General features: G+C 37.4%; 1 protein-coding gene across 2 annotated transcripts in view; it reads right to left on the bottom strand.

The window, feature by feature from the left end:
- Window positions 1–8,389: 8,389 nt before the first annotated feature.
- LOC150078228 (ubiquitin domain-containing protein 1-like) overlaps window positions 8,390–27,844 on the bottom strand; it is a 41,751-nt gene continuing 22,296 nt past the window's right edge. Inside the window, exons 2-3 of one of the 2 annotated variants that reach the window (XM_090384231.1) lie at window positions 22,506–22,733; window positions 8,390–8,935 (exon numbers count right to left, since the gene is read on the bottom strand). In XM_090384231.1, the coding sequence (XP_090240357.1) occupies window positions 8,538–8,935; window positions 22,506–22,733 (626 nt within the window). In that variant the 3' untranslated portion in view covers window positions 8,390–8,537. Of the gene's footprint in view, window positions 8,936–22,505; window positions 22,743–27,844 lie in introns of both variants that reach the window. The other variant, XM_090384230.1, reaches the window with a different exon arrangement.

Genomic DNA, 27,844 nt, shown 5'->3' with positions numbered 1-27,844 from the left:
ATTATAGAGACACATCAAGCAGTTAATTAGTAAAAATATTATGTTATTTTTCTGGATTTTGTGATGTTTATAGTACTTGTCAAGCTTTTTTATTTTTTAAATTTGTAATTTCATTCTAAATAAATATTCACTTTCATACCTAATTTTGTATTCTTTTTTTTAAAGAGGGCCCCAAAAATTGTATATACTTCAGGCGCCACAAAACCTGGATCTGCCCCAGCATGAATTTGTGGAAGAGAGTAAAAAAAATAAAAAAAACAGAGAATAAGATAAGACAGAGATATCTGAAAATCAATTTGGTTTTGTCTGTGGGTGGCCATCTTAAGGAAAACTGAAATTCTCACAGAAATGAGAGGTCTTGCACAAAGTTTCCATTAATTTGGAAAGAGCATATGATGAGGTTCCAAGAGAGAGGGTTTTTGGCAGGTACTAGGAGTTAACTGGTGTCACCAAGGTATAAATTTTCAGGATACGTATGAGGGGCCAAAAACGTACATGAGAGAGCCATGTGGGAACACTTCGAAATGGAAGTGAAATGAATTACTGGGGAAGGTAGGCTCACACCAGGGAAATGCATGCAGATGATATAACTTTTATTGATCAGCCTCAAGCTTACTCTGGGAAGAAGTTTAAGGTGAGTGTTATAATAGTAGTGACAAATGATGTAAGAAAGCAAGCTTATATAGCATCAGTCACAAAAAAAACAAAAAAAAAAACCACTACACACTTCAGCCATTCAAAACCTTCAAGAATTTGTCTAATTTGTCCTTGAATTTATTCAAACCATCCACTTCCACAAAAAAATATGACAGCATTCAACAATCAACCACCTGCTGGCCAAAGGCATCCTTCCTCAACTTAAATATGCCCCTTATGTGTGCTATCTCTGCAAGAGAAAGAATCCCATTCACACGCAGCTTATTCAATCTACTTAAGGCCTTCAATACCTCAATCAGATCATTCCGCAGGTGCCTAGTCTGCAGGAGCTGCGATTTCTAATTCTGAAGCTGTTCTAGGTAAGAGCAACCTTTTGTTCCCTTCACCAATCAGATGCCCTTCTCTGCACCCATTCCAGCAGATTTACACCCTTCCTAAATGGTGCAACTAACATAGCTGCTTGAGTTTTTGGTGGTTTTTCTTTACCACTGGAGTTCAGTAGTAGCACTGCATTAGGTGGTGTCATATTGAAGTGGCAGCTGACTAATTTTTCTGTATGGGTTTTTGAAAAAGAACTAAATACAGTCAGTCCTCGTATAGCACGATAGTTGTTCCTAGAAACTCTCATGCAATGCAAAATTGTTCAATACAAATAACAGCCGTATGGGAACAATATTACCGACCACCCAAGATCGAACACACATTTGTAACCAAAACATTACCAAACACAATAAATAATCATAATAAAATACTTACATACACGTATTTTATTATGACTATTATGTAATAAAATATTGCTAATGCTTTTGCTTCTATCATAAGCAAACTTGTTCTTTGTTTGATTTTCTATCCAAACAGATGATAGCCATTCCATCTCTTCCAATTCTTTGTGATTTGATCTAATGGATTTTATTACACTTTGAGTTGTTCCTGCTATGAAAGTTGTTTTTATTTTCTCTACGTTCTATCTAATTCTTGGCGTTGCCTCATTTAGGCCTGTAGCACGGCAATATCACATGTTCTTTCATTTTGCTCAAAGCGTTTCAGAATTTCATATTTTGTCATTATGGACAGAGGCAGACTGGCTATAAGCCTTAATGGGAAACCCCTGTGGGCTGGAAGCCAGAAGATGATGGAGGTTGGTGTGATTTTGGCCATAAACACTAGTATAAGGCTGCTACAAATTTTTCCCTCTAAGAATTTTTGACCAAGTCCACCTCTGTCTATCGAATTTGTTTTTCTTTTTCTCCCTGAATCTGTAGTGTCTTCACCAGGACACTTCCTTTTCACACCTTTTAAGTATTTTACTCATTTTTAGGGAATAAAGCACAATTACAAAATGAGGCTTGACACACACAAACAAAGCTGGCACGTGTAGCAACTGAATAAACAACACCGTAAAGGCAGAGACACACTATTAACACCTCACATTTTACTAAAGCACATTTCTGGAGGTCACTACCATAAAACAATAAAAACGATTTCCAGTTGTATTTCTACTAGTGGAATCTGTTAACTAGTAGTAAACTCAATCTAATTGCATTTGTGATAATACCGATAGCCAGAATTGTGTCGGTTTTTACATTATTATGGTGAAATGTGTTTCTCCTTCACCGATATAAAAAACATTAATACATTTTCAGAATCTTCTCTTCGTTCCTATCGTGTTGCATTCAGTTGGGGTGATTCCGCATTGGACTGCCATTTCTTGTAAATACAAAGGCGAATTATGCATAAGCGAATTCGGTTTGTGTTATATATGATATCATTCCCCTATTTATAAATAGTGTATGATCAAATTTGTGTAGTGTAAACACATGTTATACAAGGACTGACTGTACTGAGTAAGAAAAAGGAATGAATTGTTTGTGTTCTGATGGAATAATTCTCTGCCAAATTCCAAGCAATGTTGGCTTACTGACATTTGGTGGTTTTACTGCTTTTCTCACATAATGGTATGACATATTCAGCATGGCCTTGACTCTATTTCTTTTTCTTCCACCTCTGGCATGTTCACGAGTGTGCAGGGTGCTCTCCTTGGAAATTAATATATGCAGGTTTCTAAGGTGGGCATACTGTAATTTCAGGTGCTTTGCAACACAAGTGCAAGCAAAGTCACAACAACAGACTATTTGTGAGTGTTCATATTTCTGATGCTTAAAGCATATAGCCTCGCTGGGTAATGCTGATATTGAATTAGTAATGACAAATGATGCAAGAAAGCAATTATACAGCATCAGCCAAAGAATTCCATTTCACCTATCCATCCTCTCCAATACTTTGTCTAGGTCTTCCATGAATCTACTCAAGCTATCCACTTCCATAACGAAGGATGGATGCTTTTTTCGGCAATCAATCACCGATTGGCCTGAAGGCAAACTTTTCTGTATATCATTGACAAAACCCCATAAGCTGTTCTGGCAGTATGTCTGCACTGCTCAGAGAATTTCATACCTGACTACACAATTACCCCCAAGGAGTTTTTCATTTTCCACTACCCTGAGTGTAGTACCACACGGTTGATAAGTTACTCTGGGATTACTCCTACCAAATGCAGTACCTTGCATTTGTCAATGTTAAACTTCAACTGTCATTTCTCAGTCCATTAACCCAATTTTCCTAGATCTTTTGCAGTAGCTCACCCTGATTACTGTCATTAACCCCCCTCCATCTAACCTTTGTATCACTGCAAACTTTGCCTTACATTAAGCCTGATATACCTTTATCAATATCATTACTAAATATTGAAAACAACAATGACCCCAGCACTGCAACCTGATGAACTCCACTGATAACATTAGTCCACAGAGAGCAGTGCCTACTGATAACCACTCTGTCTTCTTCCACTTAATCATCCTTTTATCCATAGTAGTAATTGCCCTTAATGCCACATTTCAGCAGTTTATACAGCATTCTTTTATGTGCAACAGTATCAAAAAATCCAAATCCTTCGTGAAATTCAAGTATATGATATCAAAATTATTTTTTGTATCCAGTTCCTTGGTCACTGCATCATAGTAATCCATCAGATTGGTTAGACAAGACTGCCCCTAACAAATCCATGCCGTGACTGAATTATAACTGCATTCCAGATGGTCCTGCATTTTTTCATTAACAAGTGATTTCATTATTTTCTCTGGAACAGATGTTAAGCAAACAAATCTATAATTACTGATATCACCTTATCATTCCCATTATCAATTTGTCTTAAAGCTACAATTAAAGACAAACAATCGTGGTCTTTTACCCGCATGTGTGAAGACAAATAATCCCTCTATTTAAGATTCCCGCTCCCATATACTTGGTAATTTCCAGTCCTGTATGTCAGCTTCAGGAAAGGAAGTATTTTTTCAAAATTTGCATTGAACTTGTTTTAATTTTTAAATTGTTTTTTAATTAATTTTGTAATTAATTTTATTACTGTGATCATTTTGCATTAATTTTATATTCGTTTATTTGCTGGAGAGTGTCATTAGGAAGTGTTCTACATATCATACTTTTGAAAATTTCTCTTATTCTTCTACAAATATTGAAGATCAAAATTTAAAAAAAAGTCAACATTCAGCCTCTCCTCCCAATCCAATATATCGATCTATTCTTCGCAGTATTCTTCTTCCTGATTACTCTCACATCTCCCCCTCCACCAAGCATTTCCTTCCTGGTCATCCATTTTTGGATGGAAAATCTGTTTGGCCATCTTTCTCTTATTGTTCTTCTTACATTACCCCAGGGGCTCACATCTGGTGAGTATGGGCTTGACACACCCAGGTTCAGGTTCCTGAAGTGGATATCATCATCATCCTCTTTCTAGTTGATTCCTTTCTACTTCTGACTCTCTCTCTCTCTCTCTCTCTCTCTCTCTCTCTCTCTCTCTCTCTCTCTCTCTCTCAGGGAAATGCAGGAATTTTTTTTGGCTCTTGCAGCATAAGCCTCAGACTTCCTTGCGCCATATGGCTAATAATAATAGCATGTCCATACCAGATAAAACTTTTATTCAAGTTTAATAGTCATTTCAATATCCATCATTCTTAAAATGGCTTTGTTTGTTTCTTCATTCCTGTCTAGCTTAATTTTTGGTGTACAGGAAGGATAGACAGGATAGGAAGGGAGGAGGGGTTATGCTATTAGTTAAGAAACACAAAAAATCCAAGGAAGTGCAGCCAGTCGACATCACTGGACAGTGCAGTGTCGAGTCGGTTTGGTGTGACATAGGCACTGGGGGATCAAAATTGAGAGTAGGAGTGTGTTATAGGCCTAATGACTCTGATGAGTATAATAAAAAACTCTACAGGGAAATAGAGTGGGCCAGTAAATCAGTGCCTTATAATGGGGAATTTTAATTTCCCAGATATTGAATGGAATTTGTGGGTTGGTCATTCACACACTAGCAAGGCTTTTAAGGATTTATTGGATGATTGTTTTCTACATCAGAATGTTCAGGAGGCAACTAGAGGAAGTAATACTCTTAATCTGATTATCAGTAGTGATTCTTCATGCATTAAGAATCTGCAGATAAAGTAACCACTAGGTGGCAGTGATCAGTGTGCTGAAGTGGGATTTACTCAAAGAGCAAATCAGGGGTAAAGTGAAGGGTTTTTGCTTTCGTAAAGACTATGGCAGTCTGAGACAGTATTTAAATTCTATACGGTGGGAACAACTGATGATGTTACCAACAGCAAATTCAAAATGGGAGGTATTCAAAGAATTAATCTTGGAAGCTACTAGGCTTTACATACAAACTAAGAAATATTGTTCAAGGTTTAGGCCTAAATGGATGTCAGATGAATTAATGGGTGCATGGAAGATATAAGATATAAGCTGGTCTGTAACCAAGTCACAAAGGAGATTAGGCAGGCAAAGGCAGATTATGAGAAATCTTTGGCAAAGGATGCAAAGAAAAACAGCAAAGAGCTCTTTACCTATGTAAACTCTAGAAGGAAAGGGATGAATCAGATTGGTCCACTGGATATTAATGGTTCAACTGTTGATGATCCTGCTCAGGTGGCTAACAAACTAAATGAGTATTTTGCATCTACATCCACACATGAGGAGTTACACAGGGAGGGGAATACCAGAGGTGAATTAAACTCTGGCAGTGAGCTAGATGATTTTGTTAATAACTGAGAGGAAAGTGGAGGAGAAATTGTTGAAGATAAACATAAAAAAGGCACCCAGGGTGGATGGGATCTATCCAGTTATATTAAAGGAAGCAGCAAAGGAAGTAAGCAAACCCTTAGCCATAATCATGAGAGCTTCCTTGGATTCAGGGGAGGTAAACATGGACTGGAGATGTGCAAACGTGACCCCAATTCACACAGGAGGATCAAAGGATGACACAAGTAATTATATACCTGTTAGTTTAAATTCTGTTCCAGAGAAATTAATGGAGGCACTGGCTAAAGAAGCACTGCAGGATCATCTAGACAAGACTTCAGTTATAGCTTGAACACAGCATGGTTGTGTTAATTTGAAGTCTTGTTTGACCAATTTGATTGGATACTATGATGTGATCACAAAGGAACTGGATGCAGAGAATAACTTTGATATCATATATTTGAATCTCAGAAAGGCTTTTGATACTGTTGCACATGGAAGACTGCTTCACAAATTGGAGCAGTGTGGTATTGGAGGCAAATTGCTGCTATGGATAAAGGGATGGTTGAGTGGGAGAAGACAGAGAGTGGTAATCAGTGGACACTGCTCTTCGTGGACTAATGTTATTAGTGGAGTCCCTCAGGGTTCAGTGTTGGGACCATTGTTGTTTTCTGTATTTATAAATATTGATGATGGTATGCTTAATGTCCAAGTTGGCAGACATTACGAAGGTTGGCAGGGTTGTAAAGGACACTAATGACAGTATGCTGCTGCAACAAGATCTAGAAAAGTTGAGCAGATGGACTGAGAGGTAGTAAATGAAGTTTAACATTGACAAATGTAAAGTACTACATATGGAAAGCAGTAACCCCAGAGTAACATATCAACTCTGTGGTACTACACTGACAGTGGTAGAGAATGAAAAGGACCTAGGGGTAATTGTGCAGGCAGATAAGAAGTTTCCTGAGCAGTGCAGATGGTCTGCAAGAGTAGCTCATGGTGTCTTTTTAATGATATACAGGCAGGATTTCTATCAGAGATAAGGAAGTGATTATCCCCTTGTATAAGCCAATGGTCAGGCCACACTTTGAGTTCTGTATACAGGTCTGGAGGCCTCATTTTAAGAAGGATATAGAGTGTTGGAACGAGTACAGAGAAGGGCAACAAGATTAGTGAATGGAACTAAGGGTTGCTCTTACGAAGGAAGGCTTTAATTTTGCAGATTACAGTGTCTGGAGACTAGGCACCTGTGAGGCGATCTGATTGAGGTGTATAAAGCCTTGAATGGTTTGAGCATTCTCAATGCTGATGGGATTCTTCCTCTTGCTCAGAATAATCACCTGAGAGGGCATAAATTCAAATTGAGAAAAGACAGTTGTAGGATAAATGTACAGAAGTTTGCTTTAGCCAGCGAGTAGTTGTTTGATGGAAGACTTCCATCTTTTGTTGTGGAAGCTGACAGCCTAAATAAATTTAAGTCTGAGCTGTACAGGTATTTGGAACGAACGAACGAACGGGTGAAATGGGAGTGTTTTTTTTTTTTTTTTTTGGCAGATGCTGCATAAGCTTGGTTTCTTGCATCGTATGCCTCTACTAATGCTAATGACCACCACCAAAAATAATACATTTCTACTGCATTTCAATTTAGTCTTAAGTTTCTTAGGTACTGTTCACGTCTCTACACCATAGGCTGGTTGGTTGGTTGGTTGGAATCATTTTGACATACCAACTGCAATGATCACAGCATATAAGTTATCACAGTATTAGCTGGACAGTCTAGTTTGACTATAACGATGTGTGTTCTGCTGATCTGCATCTAATCTTTTCCATTTTTTGTTTCATCTGTAATCAGTGCAGATAATCCCCCCCCCCTTCATGTTAAAAACAATAAACATAGTAATCTTATTTACTGATCAGTTCTCAGATTAATATCAACATTAACACATCTGTTTCTATTGGTGCCATAATTTGGGAAAAATGTTACTTTTGAATTGCTGAAATGGAAAAAAAAAACTAATATTTATACAGTTCTGATTTACACACCTTTATGCTTAAATACCTTTTAAATTTAAATAAATGAAGCTTTTGTGATTCCAACTTATAATATCACAATGTGAGAATTTCTTGTGTTTAACCTTCTCTAAAAAATCATAACAGTAAAACATTGTTAGGTCTGACAAGCAGCTTATGACATATTTAATGTGACCACTGCCTAGAAAAATACCAATACAACACTAAGCTCTGCTGCAGTTGCTGCTTATTTAGTAGACAAAAGTTGCCATTTATTATGAAGTTGATACAATTGTATGGTCCATGAGATATACTTCAAGGTCATTCAAATTACTTAGTAAAATAGTATTTCACAATAGTGTAAAGGGCATTAAAAATTCACAATTTCAAAAACAGCGGAGTTAAATTAAATACTATACATTGAATTAAATAAAAAATAATGCACATCTCCATTTCAAATATATTATACGCTTCTGTCTATACTTCTTTGGCATAAAAGTCTTCATAATACAAATGCATCATACAATCTAATAAGATGTACATGATAAGAGCAGAAAAAAATAATAAAATAAAATAAATAAATACAAAACAATGACTTACTTAAAGCTAATAAACTGAGGTAGAACTGTTCTCCATAAAATGAGCATTTTATGATATGATAATCTTTTTGTGTGTGGGTGTGTGCATGCATGCATGTGTATAATCAACAATTTAACAGTCCATTTGTGGGAGATCTTGTATTTTAAAACAAAAAAATTCACAATTTCAGCCTATACTCAGTTATCTATAGAAACAGGATCCAATAACGATATAATGACTTGCACCACAAACCCTGTCTGAAGCTTTGCTTCTTCAATTTTCATCTTATCATGTAACAGACGACCACCAAAAAACCATCTTTGTCGAGATGGATCAATACCCTCAACAGCTTGTAAACGACGCTTTGCATTGAGCACTGTTTCTCCAGTCCGTACAGTCATCTTCAAATCTCTGCCAACAGTAGAGAGCCGAAACTTAATAACTATTTCTTCACCTTTACCATTCCATGGTTCACTTTCTGGAGCAGGAGATTCAGCTTCACTGCCTTCTTCCACAAGATTAATTGGGGCGCTAAGGCAGTATATGGGCAACTGATACCTGTTACCTAACTCATCATAACAGTCCATTAAGGTTCCTGAAATAGGAAATAACATATAAGCTGAAACATTATGTTTTCAAGATATTCCTTTGAATATCATGAAAACATAATAAGCCATCTAGAGAAGTGATCATCATTTATTAAAAAAAAAAAGGAAAAAAAGAGTTTAGATAAAATTTATTTTTAATAGGAAAAAACAATTCAAAATGCCTACATTCACCAGAAAAATATATTTACCAGTATTTCATAAGTGGTAGGTTTCAGGTTATTTTAACTGAAAAACCTCAGAATCAAATACCCATTTAAGAGTTTGCCCTAAATGTTAAATTTTTGGTACATTACAATAACTATACACTCACATGTGCTATAATGCAGTTTATACTTATGCTGTTGGTAGAATTTTTGTTGATTCTGGTGTAAGTGGAACTACTTTCAAGTAGACTGGAAATCCTTTGATCTTGTGATCAAAGAATTTCTAGTGGAGATAAGTACAGTCATATCTCAGCTACCAGAGTATGGATTTCTGCACTTTAGACAAACTGTCATGTTTACTAAAGGTATTGTCAGTTTTTGATCCATGTAGTGCCTGGCTTGGCACACCAAGGGTCCTGAGCTGGATATCATCATTCTTCTGTTTCTTGATGAATCCCCTCTACTTCTGACTCTTGTTCTCTCTCTCTCTCTCCCTCTCTCTCTCAGGGTAATTCAGAAATTTTTTTGGTTGGTGCAGCATAAGTCTAAGGCTTCCTTGCACCATATGGCTAATGATAATAATAATAATAATTTCTAAGTTGACTGTGCTAAAGAGATTAAAGTATTAGATTCAAAAGCAGATGGTGTTTATTGGCCCAGAAATGTAAGATATGGAAACTGCTGTTGAGGGAGGAGATTTTGTGAGGTTGATAATCGAGGGAAACTTAAGATAAATGATAAATGCCCTTTATAGTCAGCAGTAAAATTAATCTCGTTCTTGTTGCTGTTGACCAAACTAGAAATAAAGCTTGACAGAAACAACCAAGACTGTATGTCACTAATGATAATTTAAAGATTAACACAATCATATACCAAATTTTAAGGAAATAAATAAATAAAATTCAGCAGTAAATAAATAAAGTAGAGTAAACAAAAGAAAGAGGAAAAATACAAATGGCAAGAGAGATGGTGAGAAATTACTGGAAGAAATTTCAGAAGTGAAAAATTCTGGAATGACAATGAGATGATATTCTTACTTTACTCACCTAAAGTGATCACAAGCTGAAATTAGAGAGGAATAAAATAGCCATCAATACCCCCATTGGCCAGGAATGTGTTTGTTTAATGAATGTCATAGTGCAGAACCAACATCTGCTAGAGTTCAAGGCTTAGACCTAAATGGATGTCAGATGAACTAATGAGACATGTGGCAGACAAGAAAAATGCATGGGATGCATATAAATTACAAGGTGATACAGATGCCCATGGTAGACAAACTAATTGGAGCAATCAAGTCACAAAGGAGGTTAGGTTACTCCCATCTCCACATCAAGCAATGTAATGAATACAAACTCTGTAAAGGCCAGATTTATGTAGGTTAATGAGTGTTCATGTAGTGTTAGTGTGGGTTATGTTGTTCATCTGGCCTCTTGGTGTAGGGGCTTGTGTTTTCAAACAGAAACCTCTAGTTTACCGTCCAGTGCACGAGGAGGCAGATTAGGCAGTAGGGAGTATAAAGCACTGGCAGGGCAAACATAAAGCATGAGATCTTCTTTGGCAGAGTGCACTGATCTCCACAGGAGGTAGCTGTGGTTGGTGATTCAACTGTCAGGGAAATAGGTATGTCTGGCCAGACCAAAGTTGATGACTGTGTAGATCAGCTATCATCTTTTAAGGACAAAAAAAGGCAATACTGTTGTACACTTTGATAATAATGATATTAAGAATAGGAGAGCTGAAGATTTACTTAGCAAGTACAGGGTGACGATCAGAAAAAGTCATGGCTGAGTTAGGGATACTAAGAGTAAAAAGAGTTCATGCATACAGTACTTGTGTATACACTAATGACAGGAACATAGTAAATAAATTTAACGAATTTGAAGTACTGGTGGATAATTTAGAGGTATCAGAGACATGGTGTACCACAGGCTTAAGGGATGCAGACTTTGAGTACAGGGAGTACAATGTGTACAAAAAGAACAGATAGGGTGGGGTGAGGGGGTATGCTCTTCATTAAGAAGCACATAAAACCAAAGGCAGTGCATCCAGTTGACATGGGTGGCTGGTGCAATACTGAGTCAGTCTGGTGTGACGTAAGCATGGGGAAACAAAAATAAGTGTAGGAAGTGTATTATAGGCCTAATGACTGTGATGAGTATGATGGTGCTGCCAGGCACTTTGCCAGTGTGGTTGAGTATGTGTTAGCTCCGTAGCCGAGTGGGCAGGAGCGGGAGTGCAGTAGCACACGCTCCTTGAGTAGACCGGGGTTCAAGCCCCTGACTGCTGAATACGGTCGATCTACCAACCCACACTGGACCAGCGTGGCAGATTATGGTCCATTTCCCTCAGCATGAATTGTTGAGGAGGCTTCCATCCTGCAGTGGGTTGATAATGGCTGCACTTTACTTTTTTTAGCTCTCTGGTTAAGGGTTGGCAATTTTGGATAAATCAAGATTTAATGATCGCCAAAGGTGTGCAATGGAGAATAATCAGATACTTTTTGAATATTTTCCTTTAATTATTTCTTGCGAAAAAAGCAAAGTTACATTTTGTTTGTTGGTTGCATGGAAACGATAGCCACCATTGAAACTACATATAGTGTGAGGGGCGAAATTCTTGTTGCTTTTCTATTGACATCTCACCCAGTTTCTGAATACAAACTTTTGAAACAAGTTATTTTGGTGTCATAGTTTGTTACTAGCACACTGACTGGGTTTTGGAGCATTATATGCCTTAATTATTTACTGGTATCCAAAATTACACCCAGCCACCACTACTTTACAATGCCAATGTTATTTTGAAAATTTTGTTGCTCGCAACTCTGGCAAGTTTTTCTCCAAAATGGAAAGGTGTTAAAAGGTTCTAAACATACCAGTGAATTCACTAGTCTTCAAAGATTCTACATGCTAAATTTCAGAACTTATAAGGCAGAAACCCCTGAGAAATGAGCTTCCTATGTGTGGCATTATATATACAGTCAATTCTGGTTATTTGGGACACATCGGGACTAGTGCATTTTGGCCCGATTAAGCAGCTGCCCCAATTATCGGAAGTTTCACGTAAATAGTTAAAAATACAATCCCCCCCCCCCTTTACAATTGGTTAACTGTACAATCAAATCACGTTACGATGGAGTCACCATTGTAAAGTACCATTCACTGTACGATGTGTAATAAGCACCGGTCATTGTGATCAAGTTTGTGAATTGAATTTTAATTCAATTAAACAGCAATTCTAATTAGCGAAAATAGGAGGAATATTATCCACAGGCTATAAAAGTAAAGATATATTAAGTACAAATTTACCCTTTATTACCTTACCAATTAAAAAATTAAATGATACGTGAAATTCGGAAGAATATACGTGATAATAGGAAAAATTAATACATACTATAATATGTACATACTAACTAAACTAGTTGACATTTCTGTTCACTGTCATTTGTGGGTGGGGGTTAAAATTTAAAACAGTAAAAAGATAGAACTTTGTTTTGTTTGATATATCAAAGGCTACAAAACTTAAAAAGATGCTCGCAGATCCTTCCGCATAACCATATTTCACAAAAATAAGTAGTGCAGGGAAGCCCTAGTTGACAGAAAAGGCAACAGTGATCCATAGGGATTGATCTACAAACTTGTGATGAACAAAATACAGCCAATGGCCATCTGCTCGTCCATAGAGCATGATTCACTGCCTGACTCCATCTTCTGGGAGGACTCGGTAACTAGAATCCTTGATACTGTCATCCACCAGGACCAGGACAATTCTTCTAGGGAGTCCAATATCCAAACAGGGATGCGTATCAGTTATCTTACATGTTGTGCTCAGTCAGAGGAACCTCATTTGCATTCCAGAAGATTGATCATCAAGCTGTAAAATCCACCAGGTCAAGAAAATGCCCGGGTCCAGACTCTGTGGAGGTCAAGGCTAATAAGAGATTTTGGTCCATCTCACTGACCATCATTGAAAACCAGTACAATTCCTGTCTGCGTGATAGCCTCTTTCCTTCAGTCTCAAAAACAGTACAGTTAAAGAATCTATTAAAAAAACCCTAACAAACCTGAAGATAGCCCGGATTCCTATCACCCTCCTATTGCTCTCTTCCCCCATATCTGATAAGATATTAGAAAACACATTGCAGGATGCTTTATCACAGTATATCAAGCTAAAAGTCTTAATTCCAGCAAACAGTATGGCTTCACCAGAGGCAGCAGCACAGAAGATGCCAGTAGAGCAGTAGTGTGGGCAAGCCTAACCGATAAAAAGCCCTTGGTCTCTTTATGGACTTCCAGGGGCTTTTGACACCCTTCGGTGGCAGTGTCCTGAGGCTGAGGTTTCCATCCTGAACTATAGACTCTTTTCAAATTATCTACAGGACATGAAAGTGTTCTTGTTTCAAATTAGCATTAGCATTAGTAGAGGCATTTGATGCAAGAAAGCAAGCTTATTCAGCATCGCCAAAAAAAAAAAAAAAAAACCACTCCCACTTCACCCCTCTGTTCGTTCAAAATACCTGTCCAGCTGACCCTTAAACTTATTTAGGCTATCAACTTCCACGACAAGGGATGGAAGTCTGTTCCACCAACCAACCACTCGCTGGCTAAAGGCAAATTTCCGCACACCTATCCTACATCTGTCTTTCCTCAATTTGAATTTATGCCCTCTCAGGTGATTATTCTGAGCGAGAGGAAGAATCCCATCAGCATTGAGCATGCTCAAACCATTCAATGCTTTATACACCTCTATCAGATCACCTCGCTGGTGCCTAGTCTCCAGACACTGTAATTTGCAAATCTTAAGCCTTTCTTCGTAAGAGCACCCCTTTGTTCCATTCACTAATCTTGTTGCCCTTCTCTGTACTCATTCCAGCAGCTCTACATCCTTCTTGGAATGAGGCCTCCAGGCCTGTACACAGTACTCTAGGTGTGGCCTGACCATTGCCTTATACAAGGGAATAATCACCTCTTTATCCCTGCTAGAAAAATTCCTATATATCATTGACAATACACCATGAGCTACTCTTGCAGCCCGTCTGCACTGCTCAGAGAACTTCATATCTGCCTGCACAACCGCCACCAGGTCCCTTTCATTCTCTACCACTGTCAGTGTAATACCACAGAGTTGATACGTTGCTCTGGGGTTGCTGTTTCCCATGTGTAGTACTTTACATTTGTCAATGTTAAACTTCATTTTCCACCTCTCAGCCCATCTGCTCAACCTTTCCAGATCCTGTTGCAGCAGCATAGTGTCAGTAGTGTCCTTGACAACCCTGCCTACCTTTGTATCGTCTGCAAACTTCGACATTAAGCTTGATATACCATCATCAATATCATTTATGAATACAGAAAACAATAATGGACCCAACACTGAGCCCTGAGGGACTCCACTAATAACATTAGTCCACGACGAGCAGTGTCCATTGATTACCACTCTCTGTCTTCTCCCCCTCAGCCACCCCTTTACCCACAGCAGCAATTTGCCTCCAATGTTACACTGCTCCAATTTGTGCAGCAGTCTTCCATGTGCAACAGTATCAAAAGCCTTTCTAAGATCCAAGTATATAATATCAAAGTTATTCCCTGCATCCAGTTCCTTTGTGACTGCATCATAGTATCCAATCAAATTGGTCAGGCAAGACTTCCCCTTAACAAAACCATGCTGTGTCCGAGCTATAACTGAAGTCTTGTCTAAATGATCCTGCAGTGCTTCTTTAACTAGTGCCTCCATTAATTTTCCTGGAACAGAAGTTAAACTCACAGGTCTATAATTGCTTGTGTCAGCTTTTGTTCCTCCTTTGTGAATTGGGGTCACATTTGCACATCTCCAGTCTATGGGCATCTCCCCTGAGTCCAAGGAAGCTCTCATAATTATGGCTAAGGGTTTGCTTACTTGCTTTGCTGCCTCCTTTAATATAACTGGATAGATCCCATCCACCCCAGGTGCCTTTCTTGTGTTTATCTTCAACAATTTCTCCTCCACTTTACTCTCAGTTATTACAAGATTCTCTAGCTTACTGCTAGAGTTGAATACACCTCTGGCTTTCCCCTCGCTAAATAACTCTTCATGTGTGAATGTCGATGCAAAATATTCATTTAGTTTGTTAGCTACCTGAGCAGGATCATCAACAGTTGACCCATCGATATCAAGTGGATCAATCTGATTCATCCCCTTCCTTCTAGAGTTTACATAAGTAAAGAACTCTTTGCTGTTTTTCTTTGCATCCCTTGCCAAAGATTTCTCGTAATCTGCCTTCGCCTGCCTAACCTCCTTTGTAACTTGGTTACAGATCAACTTGTATCTATCATAGGCTTCTGTGTCATGTGTTAATTTGTATGTATCCCATGCATGTTTCTTCTCTGCCATATGCCTCATCAGTTCATCTGACATCCATTTAGGCCTAAACCTTGAACAATATTTCTTAGTTGGTATGTAAAGTCTAGTAGCTTCCAAGATAAGTTCTTTGAATGCTTCCCATTTTGCATTTACTGTTGGTAACATCATCAGTTGGTCCCACTGTATAGAATTTAAATACTGTCTCAGTCCATCGCAGTCGCCTTTACGAAAGCAATAACCCTTCCCTTTACCCCTAATGGTAGTTACCTCCTTGAGTAAATCCCACTTCAGCACACTGTGATCACTGCCACCTAGTGGTTCATTTATCTGCAGATTCTTAAGGCATGAAGAATCACTGCTGATAATCAAATCAAGAGTATTCCTCCCTCTAGTTGCCTCCCGAACATGCTGATGTAGAAAACAATCATCCAATAAATCCACAAAAGCCTTGCTAGTGTGTGAGTGACCAGCCCACAAATTCCAGTCAATATCTGGGAAATTAAAATCTCCCATTATAAGACTCTCTGATTTACTGGCCCACTCTATTTCCCTGTACAGTTTCTTATTATACTCATCAGAGTCATTAGGCCTATAGCACACTCCTACTCTCAATTTTGATCTCCCAATGCTTATGTCACACCAAACTGACTCGACACTGCACTGTCCAGCAATGTCCACTGGCTTCACTTCCTTGGATTTTATGTATTTCTTAACTAATAGCATAACCCCTCCTCCCTTCCTATCCAGTCTATCTTTTCTGTAGACGTTGTACTCCCCAAATTCCAGTTCTGCATTCCTTACCCCCCACAAATGTATCATGAATCTCCACTACATTACCATAATTAAATCAAATACAGGGGATTCTGGTTATTTGTGCCACCGGTTAATCAGGGTAGCCGTTTATTTGGGGCAAATCTTAAAAAACAGAACCCAATCGAGAAAATAGCCAGGGTCTACTTTGCATAATTGGGACAAAATGCTGTTTAATCGGGGCAGGAGACCACAGCACTGAAGATTACCCTACGATTGTCTCCGACTGTACCACGTAGTTCAGTCGGATTTCTGGAGATCACAACCATAAAACAATAAAAGCAATTAGCAGTCATCTGTTTATTGGGCTTTTCCGTTAGTGAAATCTATCATAAACTGATAGTAAACTCGATCTTATTGAATTTGCGATAATACCGACAGCTGAAATTCTGTGGGTTATTATGGTAAAATGTATTTACACTTCTATGGAATCTTCAATCATATAAAAAATAATAATTTTCAGAATCTTCTCTTTATTCCTATTTTTAAAAGCTTTGTAATTTGTTACTCCGTTCTCACTTGCGCATATCGTGTTACTTGCAATTTGTGTGTGCCGTGTTTTTTGTTATTGATTGCTTATCTTTTTACTGTTTTAAATTTTAACCCCCCTCCACAAATATCAGTGAACAGAAATGTCAACTAGTTTAGTTAGTATGTACATATTACAGTACGTATTAATTATTCCGATTATCACGTATATTCTTCCAAATTTCATGTATCATTTAATTTTTTAATTGGTAAGGTAATAAAGGGTAAATTTGTGCTTAATATATCTTTACTTTTATAGCCTGTGGATAATATTCCTCCTATTTTTGCTAATTAGAATCGCTGTTTAATAGAATTAAAATTCAATTCACAAATGTGATCACAATGACTGGTGCTTACTACACATCGTATAGTGAACGGTACTTTACTATGGTGACTCCATCGTAATGTGATTTGATTGTACAGTGAACCAATTGTAAATTGGGGGTCCATTGTATTTTTAACTATTTACATGAAACTTCAGATAATTGGGGCAGCTGCTAAATCGGGCCAAAATGCACTAGTCCCGATGTGTCACAAATAACCGGAATCGACTGTATCACTAGAATAATAAGCAGTCTTAGATCCACCTTAACTGGTAGCTGCTATTTTAATTTAAACCCTGTTATTTTTTTCCTGACAGTTAAAATAATTGTCCTGTTTTCCAATTCTAAATGTAATGGAGAATACAGGAAATATTGATTTTTTTCATTACAAACCTCTAAAAATTCTCCTCTAATGACAGTCAATTCTTTGTCATTATTAGCAGTTCTTGGATATAGCACCTGCACTACTTTGCTTCCTTTCATCTTAAGTTCTTCAAACCACTGATTTTGCTGACGCTCAAATTGTCGATGAGGATCTATGGCAGAATTTGGTTCAATAGAGTCAGCACTAAAGTCAGACCTGACATCTCTATCTTGGGGCTCTCGAAAATCTCTATCAGAGGTTGGAGAATGTGCTCCACCCCTGTCAAAGAGTTCTCGTCACAAGACAATTATCCAGGACACCACCAGGGGTTATCCCCAGTTATCAATCCTTGGTCCACTTGCCTGGAATGCTGTCTTCAACAAGTGGCTAGAACATAACCATCTCAATTCTCGATCGGAAGGTGGCATATGCCAATGATTTCATTATTATTATATACGGAAATGCCAGACACCAGCTAGAAACGTCAGTAAATGAGATCCTGACAGACCTTGAAGACTGGTATAACACAAATAAACTAGAAGTATCCACAAAAAAAAATCCAGACAGATGCTTCTCAAGGGTTCCCTAAATATTGAAAGACCTTCATATATCTGATATGGAAACAAAACAATTAAATATGACAGTACCATCACTTATTTAAGAGTAACGTTAGAAGATAAATTGTCAATCCAGCCACACTGCAAAGAACTCAAAAATATCAAAAAATTCACAGGTAAAATCTACAAAGCTGCTAGAAGAGAATGGGTAGTCAAGGGGAGAACCCTAAAATTATATTACGACTGTATATTCCTTCTGATGATCATCTATGCTGCAGGTGCCTTGGGGGCACCATATTGACAATAGGGCCATTCAGAACCAGCTCCACCAGGTACAAAGAACCATCCTACTGATGATTTCCAGATCATGTCAGGTGGTGTCTATCTCTCCCCTGCAGGTTATTTGTGGAAAGCTTCCTGTATCTTTTAGTTTAAAATTGAAACCTACAGAAATTTAGGTTCTTTGGCCTGGCTTTCCAGCCAACACACAATACTAAATTACTTCAACTTTACAAAAAATTTTTTTAAAAAAGTAGAAGAAAAAGGGTAAAAGAAGTTTTTAGTTGAACTCATTGTAGAGTTCGGCTAAAAACTCACCAAACTAGCCTTTCTTCTTCATAATTTCTCTCAGTATCAGTTTTCTAGAAGCACTGCCATGTTTCAAATTGTTGGATATAATAAACTACTGTGATCCCCCCCCCCCCAGTAATTTTCATGATCTCACTTAGTTAAAAAACTTATGTGTAAGTTGTATTCAGAAGTCTAACAATACAGTTTAGCATAAAAAATAATTATTTGATTACAGAAAGCACATTTTCCTAAAAAATTAAACTTTTCTTTCTTTTTTTCTTTTTTTTCAAAATAAATATGCAATCTCCTCTATGAAGTATTGAGAAGAGGGAGGGTAAGATCCTAACTGATCAATTTCAGTTATAACCTTAAACCATATTGTTACAGCATATGCTAATACAAATGTGTGTACTGACAAACCCAGAATAGCTCATGGGGAAAACCCAACTTCCTCTGCCCCAAACTGGCTTATTATGTTAATACAAATGTGTGTACTGACAAACCCAGAATAGCTCATGGGGAAAACCCAACTTCCTCTGTCCCAAACTGGCTTATTAGCTATTATTGAAAAATCTTTAAAGAACTTCTCCAGTCTCTGACAGGATTTTAACTCAGACCTCTCCAAACAAGTGGCAAAATTACCATACAGCCTGTCCCTGACATATGTAAGGGATACAATCCAGGACTTTTTATGTAAGTCGATTTTTACATAACTCGGGAATGACTAATAAAATACTACTCCCTGATATGCCAAAATTACAAAAACCACAATGTCCTCAGAATAATGAAGAAAAATAGTTATATACCATAACAATTAAAATCTGGGGACAGCAATGAAGTAGTTGGAATGGCACATAAAAAAGAAAACAAAAGGAAGAAAAAATGCATGTTATTGTACTGTAAAAACTGATACGTATTTTGTTTTTGTTTGCTAAGGCAATCAAAACCAAAGTGTACACATTTAAGAAAATTGGTCTAAACCATTGGTCTAAACCGAAATGAAGGTAACTTAAAAAAAATCTGAAGCATTAATAAGACACATACATTAATCACAGGGTGTTGTAGGCTGAGTAGAGATCAGAGAGCCAGATGTTGAGGCCGTGATATGAACTCTTCAATTTTGCAATAAGCCAAAAAGCAATCTTGAATTTTTCTTTCTATTTTCAAGAAACATTTGGTGTTTTCATCCATTTTATCAAACATAGAGAGACCTTTCTGAATTTTACGATATGCTTCTGCTATTTCCTTTAATTTGAACTGCTTCTTGGGTTGTTCTGATTCCTCAACAGACCTGGCTCTCCCTTGCTCCTCAACTCTTTGCACATTCAACTGGGCTAGGTCTTCTGTTGTTAAATCTTCACCTCATTCATCCACAAACTCATCTAAATCTTCGTCCTCAAGGACCAGCTGCAACTCCTGGGCTAAGTTTACAATTTCTTTGGTAACAGGAGACATCAATCTCATCTTTGTCAAAGCCTTCATTGCTAAGCTCAGAATGTGTTAGAAGTTTTTTTCCAAACTCTGCTCATACACGTTGTTATCACATCATTCCAGGATCTTGAAATTGCATATTTCATCAAGGATGTTAAATGTCTTCAAAAATTGTCACAGACCCACCTTCTCTTGCTCTGTTGCATTTACAGCCTCAGAAAATGTTGTCCGTATGTAATAAGCTTTAAATGCCCAGATAATTCCCTGATCCATTGGTTGAATCAAAGCCATTGTATTTGGAGGGAAGTATACCACCTCTGTAGCCGAGTGGTCAGGAGCGGGAGTGCAGTAGCACACGCTCTTTGAGTAGACCGGGGTTCAAGCCCCTGACTGCTGAATACGGTCGATCTGCCAACCCGCACTGGACCAGCGTGGCAGATTATGGTCCATTTCCCTCAGCATGAATTGTTGAGGAGGCTTCCATCCTGCAGTGGGTTGATAATGGCTGCACTTTACCTTTTTATACCACCTTGACGTTGTCGTGCAGATCATCTAGATATTCAGGATGACCGGGAGCATTGTCAAGGAGCATTAATATATTAAAAGGCACTGACATTTGTAAGCAATATTTTTCAACTTCAAGGACAAACACATTAAGAAACCATTCTTTGAACATGGTTATTGTCACCAGGCCACTCTAGTTATTTACCTATATTCTAATTACGGCACAGGTTATTATCAAACATGTTTGTATGGGAACGAAAATAAAAACTTATACTTATTGTTCCTTCATTCGACTTCACTCTTAAAAAGTATACAGAAAGTATCTTTCGATTTTACCAAAAAAAATTTCTGTAAATCCAAAATTACGTAACTCAGGCTTACGTAAGTCGTGGACTAACTGTATTGCCACAGAAGACTCAAAAAAACTGCAATTGCACATATTTCACCCATGGTCAAATGACAGCAGTTTAAAAAAAAATGTGACAATGCAAAATGCCTTGAGAAGTGAAATGAATAATTAACAATGGATAATGGTTTCAATGCTATCATTTTTCTAAGGAACCCAAAAATGTTCAGAACAATGCCAAGAATGAGTAAAAGAATATGAAGCTTATTTATATTATTCTTGTCATAATGGACTTTTCCTGTATATAAAATAGCAATACATTGTTAAATATTACTTAAATTGCTTAATTAAAAAAAAAAAAAAAAAACACTGTTTTATTTTTATTTTCCTCAAATTCTATATGCAGGACAGAAGATACCCTTCCTTTCCTTCCTCCTATGGATGTCCATGTTTTTATATGTATCTATAGCAGAGAGAAACTTTTGAAAAGAAAACAATATTAATAAATAAATAAAAAAAAAAAAATAAATAAATTTAAAAAAAAAAAATATATATATATATACAGGGTGTCTCAAAAATACACGGCATAACTTCAGGAATGAGGTCCTCATATGTAGACAATAAAAATATTTTATATTAATACAGTTCCAGAAATTCTTGGTTTCCGAGTTTTGAAGGTCTGTCTATGGCACTTAACTGCTCACATCACCTTAGAGTAATTTTTCAAAATGTCCACCTTCTGCCTGAATATAGGCCCTGCCCTGTGAGTTTGTTTGGAAGTACATGGGGCCAAATAACTTATCACCAAAAACACCCGTCCAGATGTTGAGGCCGAACTGCTGTTGGTGATGTGATGGAAGAATTGCATGTGGGGTTTTCCTCAGCCCATACATGCTGATTATGAAAGTTTTGGATTCAGTCTCATGTGAGCTGTGCTTCACCTGTGAATATCACTAAGGCAGGAAAGTGAGGAGTTGTACCACACTGCTTCAAGAACCACTGGCAGAACATTACTTGTGCAGGGTAATCTGCTGGTGACAAGGCTTGTACCCATTTCAGATGGTAAGGATACAGTTGGTGTTCTCACAACACTCTCCAAATAGTCGAACGTTGAACAGCCAGTTGCATTTCTATTCTGCGTATGCTGATTCCCGGAGTGGTATGCACAACATCCAAAATCTCCTCCTCTACTTCAGGAGTCGCAGATCTTGGTCATCCTCTGTCGGCAGCACAAGGTGTAAAGGTCCCATGTTCACAAAGGTGGCGATGGATACCTTCAAACATTTCCTTTCTGGACATCTTCGTTCTGGGAACCTTTCGCGGTACAAACGATGAGCCTCCAGAGCATTACCGTCCACCAAACTGTACATAAAGTGCATATCCGCTTGCTCCTGATTTGAGTGCATGGTCGGAATGGAAAACTACCAGATTCTGTCAGTACCTTGTGATGAAGGAAATTACCCGCGGGAGATAAGACATTCTGGTTAATAACTCAGGAACCAAGCATTTCCAAAACTATATTGATATAAAATATTTTTATTGTCTACATATGAGGAACTCATTCCTGAAGTTATGCCGTGTATTTTTGAGACACCCTGTATATATATATATATATATATATATATATATATAAAATATCCATAATTACCAGTAGGTAAGGTAATGCTGGCACCATCAATTATTGCCTGGGCTAATACAAAGTCATTTGTTTCTGCAGCATATGCTGCAGCTTTTAGAGCATCCCAAATTTCTTTGCGTCCTTCAAAGGCAGGAGCAGTATCCCAGAATTCATCTCTTTTACTGTGAAGTTGTCCTTCTGTTAAAGGCACATCACTTTTCCATTTTGGCTTTTCATGCTTGAGCTGCTGGTTTTTACCTATAGAAACTGAAAATTATATTGTCAGCCCAAATGACATTAAATTCTGACAATGGGATGCAAGAAATGTTTATGCATATTTCTATGATTAAAAAATATTTAATATAGATGGGCTTTTCATAACTTAAACAAAAATAAATAACATAGGAGAACTAAAGGGGTAAAGCCAATGACCAGTTTCATAAAGCTTACATAAATGATTTTTTTTTCATGTGCCAGTACCATTATTTAAGTTTTCAAGGTTAATGCTAACCTAGGCTAACAGTTATCAGATGGGCTAATAGTCATCAGAAGGTAGAGCCTTCTGGTAACTATTGCTGGCCCACATATACAATCATAATGGGAAATGGGAACCATGTCTGTTTTAACAACTCAATTGAGCAAAAAATGTTAAGTAAAAACTGTTTACCAACACAGATGAAACTTACTACACAATAATGATGTGCACCCACACAACTCTTTTTGCCATTTCAAATGAAAAGAATTTCATTTTTTCAAGTCCTGAACTTTTCATAAAGATCAGGTTATCAATATAAAGATCTCAGCCAAAAGTAGTATTTTTACACAATGGTATTGTTGTTATGGGGTTTTAGGTACATCAGCAACTGAGACTATATATGTAAATTGCATGTATTCTGTAGCTGATTTCCCTATTTGCTGGATAAAAACCAAGTTTCAGAGAGAATAAAAAAACATGCTACCCTTGCCCGAGACCAGCTAATTTAGCTATGTTGTGAAAAAAGCACACAAAAATTCCTCGTCATTGACAGGATTTGAACCTAGGCATTTTCCACTCGGGAGAGTACTGATTATACTGTGTAACTGTGTACCTTAAGAGCTTTTACAAAATAAACAGTGGCAAAGCATTAGGATAAATGAACATACAGAAGGGATTATTTAGAATAGGTGCACATCCAGATTAAACAAGCAAAAATTATTTATATTGATTAATGCTGTTATTCACATTAAGTCTCATAATGCACTTTGTAATTACACAGCACAGTGTCTATCACCCAGACCATTCTTTAACACTTTGCTTGTTCTATGCATCATTCCTTTAACTCCCTAATATCTTTACATACAACTTTTTTTATTGTGATGTGAAATGCCTAGTTTCTCTGATTGTGATGTGAAGTGCCAGATTTCTTATTATACTGTATATGAACAAACAAAAACGAATGAACATACTTCTGATTCAATGGTACAGTGTTTAAATATAATCAATGCTGATATGGAAAATATACATACATAGCAGAACTTATTATTCTTTTTCAAGATATTGTCCCTCTACACCAGAGGTCCTCAAACTTTGTTGGTTCATGGCGCCCTTACTGTCCCAGTAATTTTTTTACAGCACCCCTAGGTCAAAAGAAATACCTAACACAGTGATTTTCGACCTTTTAATATATACCTAAATAATAATTTTATTCTTTATATAGAGGTACTAAATAAAGATCAATTATAGATCACCAGAAAATTAAAAAGATACGGTACAGTGGATATTGTACCATACCCTTTATATTGTACCCTTTTTATAATGAAATAAATATATAAATTTTAAAAAAATAATAATAACTTTAAGTAACTTAAACCCAAACTACACAGCACCCCAAGAATGTTGTTGCGGCACCCTGGTTGAAAACCAGGTTTTTCCATCACTGCAGCAAGGCACAGATGCTAGCAGAATAGAAGTAAGCCAAATGCATAATCAAACTGAGACACCACACTTGGATTTCTGGTCTCTTCATCCTTCACTTGTCTGGACCAACATGTTGAGTGATAATCACTGGGGGGGGGGGTAAATTGGGTGTGTAAGGAGGGTAGTGTACTATTTCCCAGCACAAGGATGCCAATGTCCTCATTGTCAAATTTCCTATTTGGACATGCACAGTCATGCAGAATAGTTTCCTTTGTAGCAATTGGTGAGAACTGCTGTATGCATATAAATGAAAAGCAAGTTGTAATATTGAGCATTAACTGTGGAATGAGTTAATAGAAAATCAACAAGAATGAACCTTTCTGAATCTCAAAAAAAAACCCACTTGCCAGCTGAAGGCCACCTTAAAATATTTTAGTCAGTAAGGAACCAGAGTTGTTCCTTTGTTGTTCCATTCCATGCCAGACCTCTGATTTTGAGAGTTAAGTAGTGTAGTCATGTATTGTCAAAAGTTATCATTCACTGAAGAAGTGTATTTCTCTCTCCAGTTCAAATGGGCTCAGATGTTCAGAAGAAACAGCAACACATTATGCCTTCTGGGTGAAGACCAGCATTTTTGCAATTCACCATACACCACATTTTTTGAACAATGGGCATTAATGAACCAGTGCCTCTTCACTTCCAACAATTATGCATACACTTACAATGCCATATGTTTCACTGTAATTTCTCTGTTTGCCAATACCAGCTCCTCAATGCAGAAATGTTCACAGCTGTGAGAATTGTTAAATTATTGGTTAGCAACTTCTTTGCAATCTTCAGAAAACTTGGACCGATTACACACACTTACACATGATAGTATCTCTTCTATATACTGCACATATAACCTGTGCAGAATTTTAGCCAGTCTGTCTTTCAAGAGAAATTTGATGATACACGCCCAAAGACACAGATGCTGTTCTACACCCAGGGTCAGTCACAGCTTTTGATGTCATTGTGTAAAGCTTCTAATGTGCATGCATGCATGGGGGAGGGGATTATGGATATATGTCAGGGACTTACAGCAGTGTTCCCACCACTTGCTACAAAGAATATTGTTTCATTCTGGTGTACACACCTTCTTTGGGGGGGGAGAAGAGGCCAGGTCAAACTTGAACCACCCTTGTATTTTTTATATAAAAGGAACTCTGAACAAAATTTAAAACATTAAATTGCAAAGAATTTATCATATAAATATATATAGAAATACTGGAACACAATAACAGAAACCCAGAATGACCGACAAATATGTGATGATTTTATTGTACACTAAATATTCCATTATGAAAATTAACATAATCCAACATTGATATTTTCATAACACTATTACACCTGTTACAATACTCAAACCCAGTGATATGCAATGATAAGTGAGATGAGGAGAGCAACAATTCATTATATGGTATTGAAGATAGTGGTTTCAAATTGCAGGCCAACATTTATTCTCTTATGTAAGGACACAAAAGGTGATATTATTGTATACATTGGCACTAATGACATTAAGAGCAGGAGATCTGCAGATTTACTTAACAAGTACAAGTTAAATTTGAAAGTGCCTGCAATTCTTCTCAGAAATGATAGGAGGGATTATATGATGAGAGCCTTGTCAATTAATTCAGCCCTGGAGAGACTGTGCAAGGCTCATGGGGTAGAATTTTTTTCATGTTGGGCTGAAACAATGCTTCTGTAGGGATGGGATACACTTAAATATAAAGGGTGCAAGAATATTTGCTGATGTTATCGAGGCAGTGTTAGGTGGGTTGGAAAACTGCTAGCTTGGAGAGATTCACAGACTAAAAGATTAACAGTGGGCAGAGGCAAAAGTGACTCTTGCACTGCTTCTATTAGAATAAGCAGCAGCCTAGAAAAGAAGGTGCTGGGGATTTCAGGGAGTCATCGTAGAACAAGTAAATATATGGGCCGTGTTAGGGAAACTAAGAGTAAAAACAGGTGCACCAATGCTAGAAGTATAGTAAATAAATTTTTATTATTTATTTTTCTTTATTTATTATTATTATTATTATTTTGCTGATAAAGCAAATTACTGTAGCTTCCTTGCATTATACGGCTAATACAAATACTAAACATATAATGTGCAAGCTTTTTATTCTGGAAAAAGATATGCTGTAGTGCAAATTTGATAACAATAGATTTGAAAAACACAGTTAAAGCTGCTGCTATAATTGTTATCAAATATCTCCAGCAAAAAACCCTGTGGCAAAACACCGAGAACATAGTAAATCACTGAAGTAACATGACGCCATGCACAAACTTGTTCAATTAGTCTTGGATAATTACAAAAAACATTTACCACAAAATGATTTTGTAGTTAATGTTGTTTGACAGTAAACCCTAGATATGCCTCTACTAATGCTAATGCTAAATAATCACTTCTGATAATCAGATAAAGAGTATTACTCCCTCTGGTTGCCTCCCAAACATGCTGCTGTAGAAAACAACCATCCAGTAAATCCACAAGTCTTGCTAGTGTGCGAGTGGCCAATCCATAAGTTCCAGTCGATATCTGGGAAGTTAAAATTCCCCATTAAAAGACAATCTGATGTACTTAGCTCACTCCATTTCTCTGTACAGCTGTTCGTTGTACTCATCAGATTCATTAGACCTATAACACTTTCCTGCTGTCAATGGACATCATGGCGAGATCCAAACCTCCTTACATTTCGAGGGTACAGCTCTAAAACAGGTGTTCGCAGGTCGACCACTAATTAGTACACCGGACCGAACATATTGGTAACTCTCTAGGAGACTTCTGGATCAGCTAGTGTATAATCTTGCTACCTCTACCCTGCCAGATAGTGACTGGAGGGATTCCAAGTAGTGCATATGTGGGGAGGGGCATTGTCAAGACCACGTTATGTCAAGGATCTCGGTATATTCTTACCAAGTGTACGTCATATCCAAAAATTTCATGACTTCATACAGCATGTCCCACCCACTTTTTCTTACTATTGAATACACCATGAATTGTCAAACTAAGAGAGCAAGCTTATCTGCGAAAAGATCTAAACCTTCCAAACACTTCCTAGTTCATTTCACAAATATACGTGATCTCAGTTCTAATCTCGACAATGTCCATTTCCACTTGCAGTCTGTGAAACACCACGATGTACTTTTTCTGACAGAATCTCAGTTATCAGTTGATTCAACCACGGCTCATCTCAGTTGCCCAAATTATTTGCTGTATGATTCCTTTTGCCTCAAAGGTGGTACTTCTGCATATGTCCGTTCTGATATTCCCTGTCAGAGATTTTGTAATTTGGAATCTCCTCTTTTTGATCTTCTCTGGCTTAAAATCTCTCATTGTGTCAAATTCATCTGCTGTCTCTACCTTTCTCCCAACTCCACCAATCACTTGGAGCTCTGACTTCCTCTCTTTGCAACTTGACTTTCTCCA

This window comes from Mastigoproctus giganteus, chromosome 11, assembly GCF_048544385.1.
Source record: "Mastigoproctus giganteus isolate SK-2022 chromosome 11, ASM4854438v1, whole genome shotgun sequence".
NCBI lineage: Eukaryota > Metazoa > Arthropoda > Arachnida > Uropygi > Thelyphonidae > Mastigoproctus > Mastigoproctus giganteus.
Note: the sequence above shows the minus strand (reverse complement) of the source record. Positions and strands in the feature narration are given on the sequence as shown.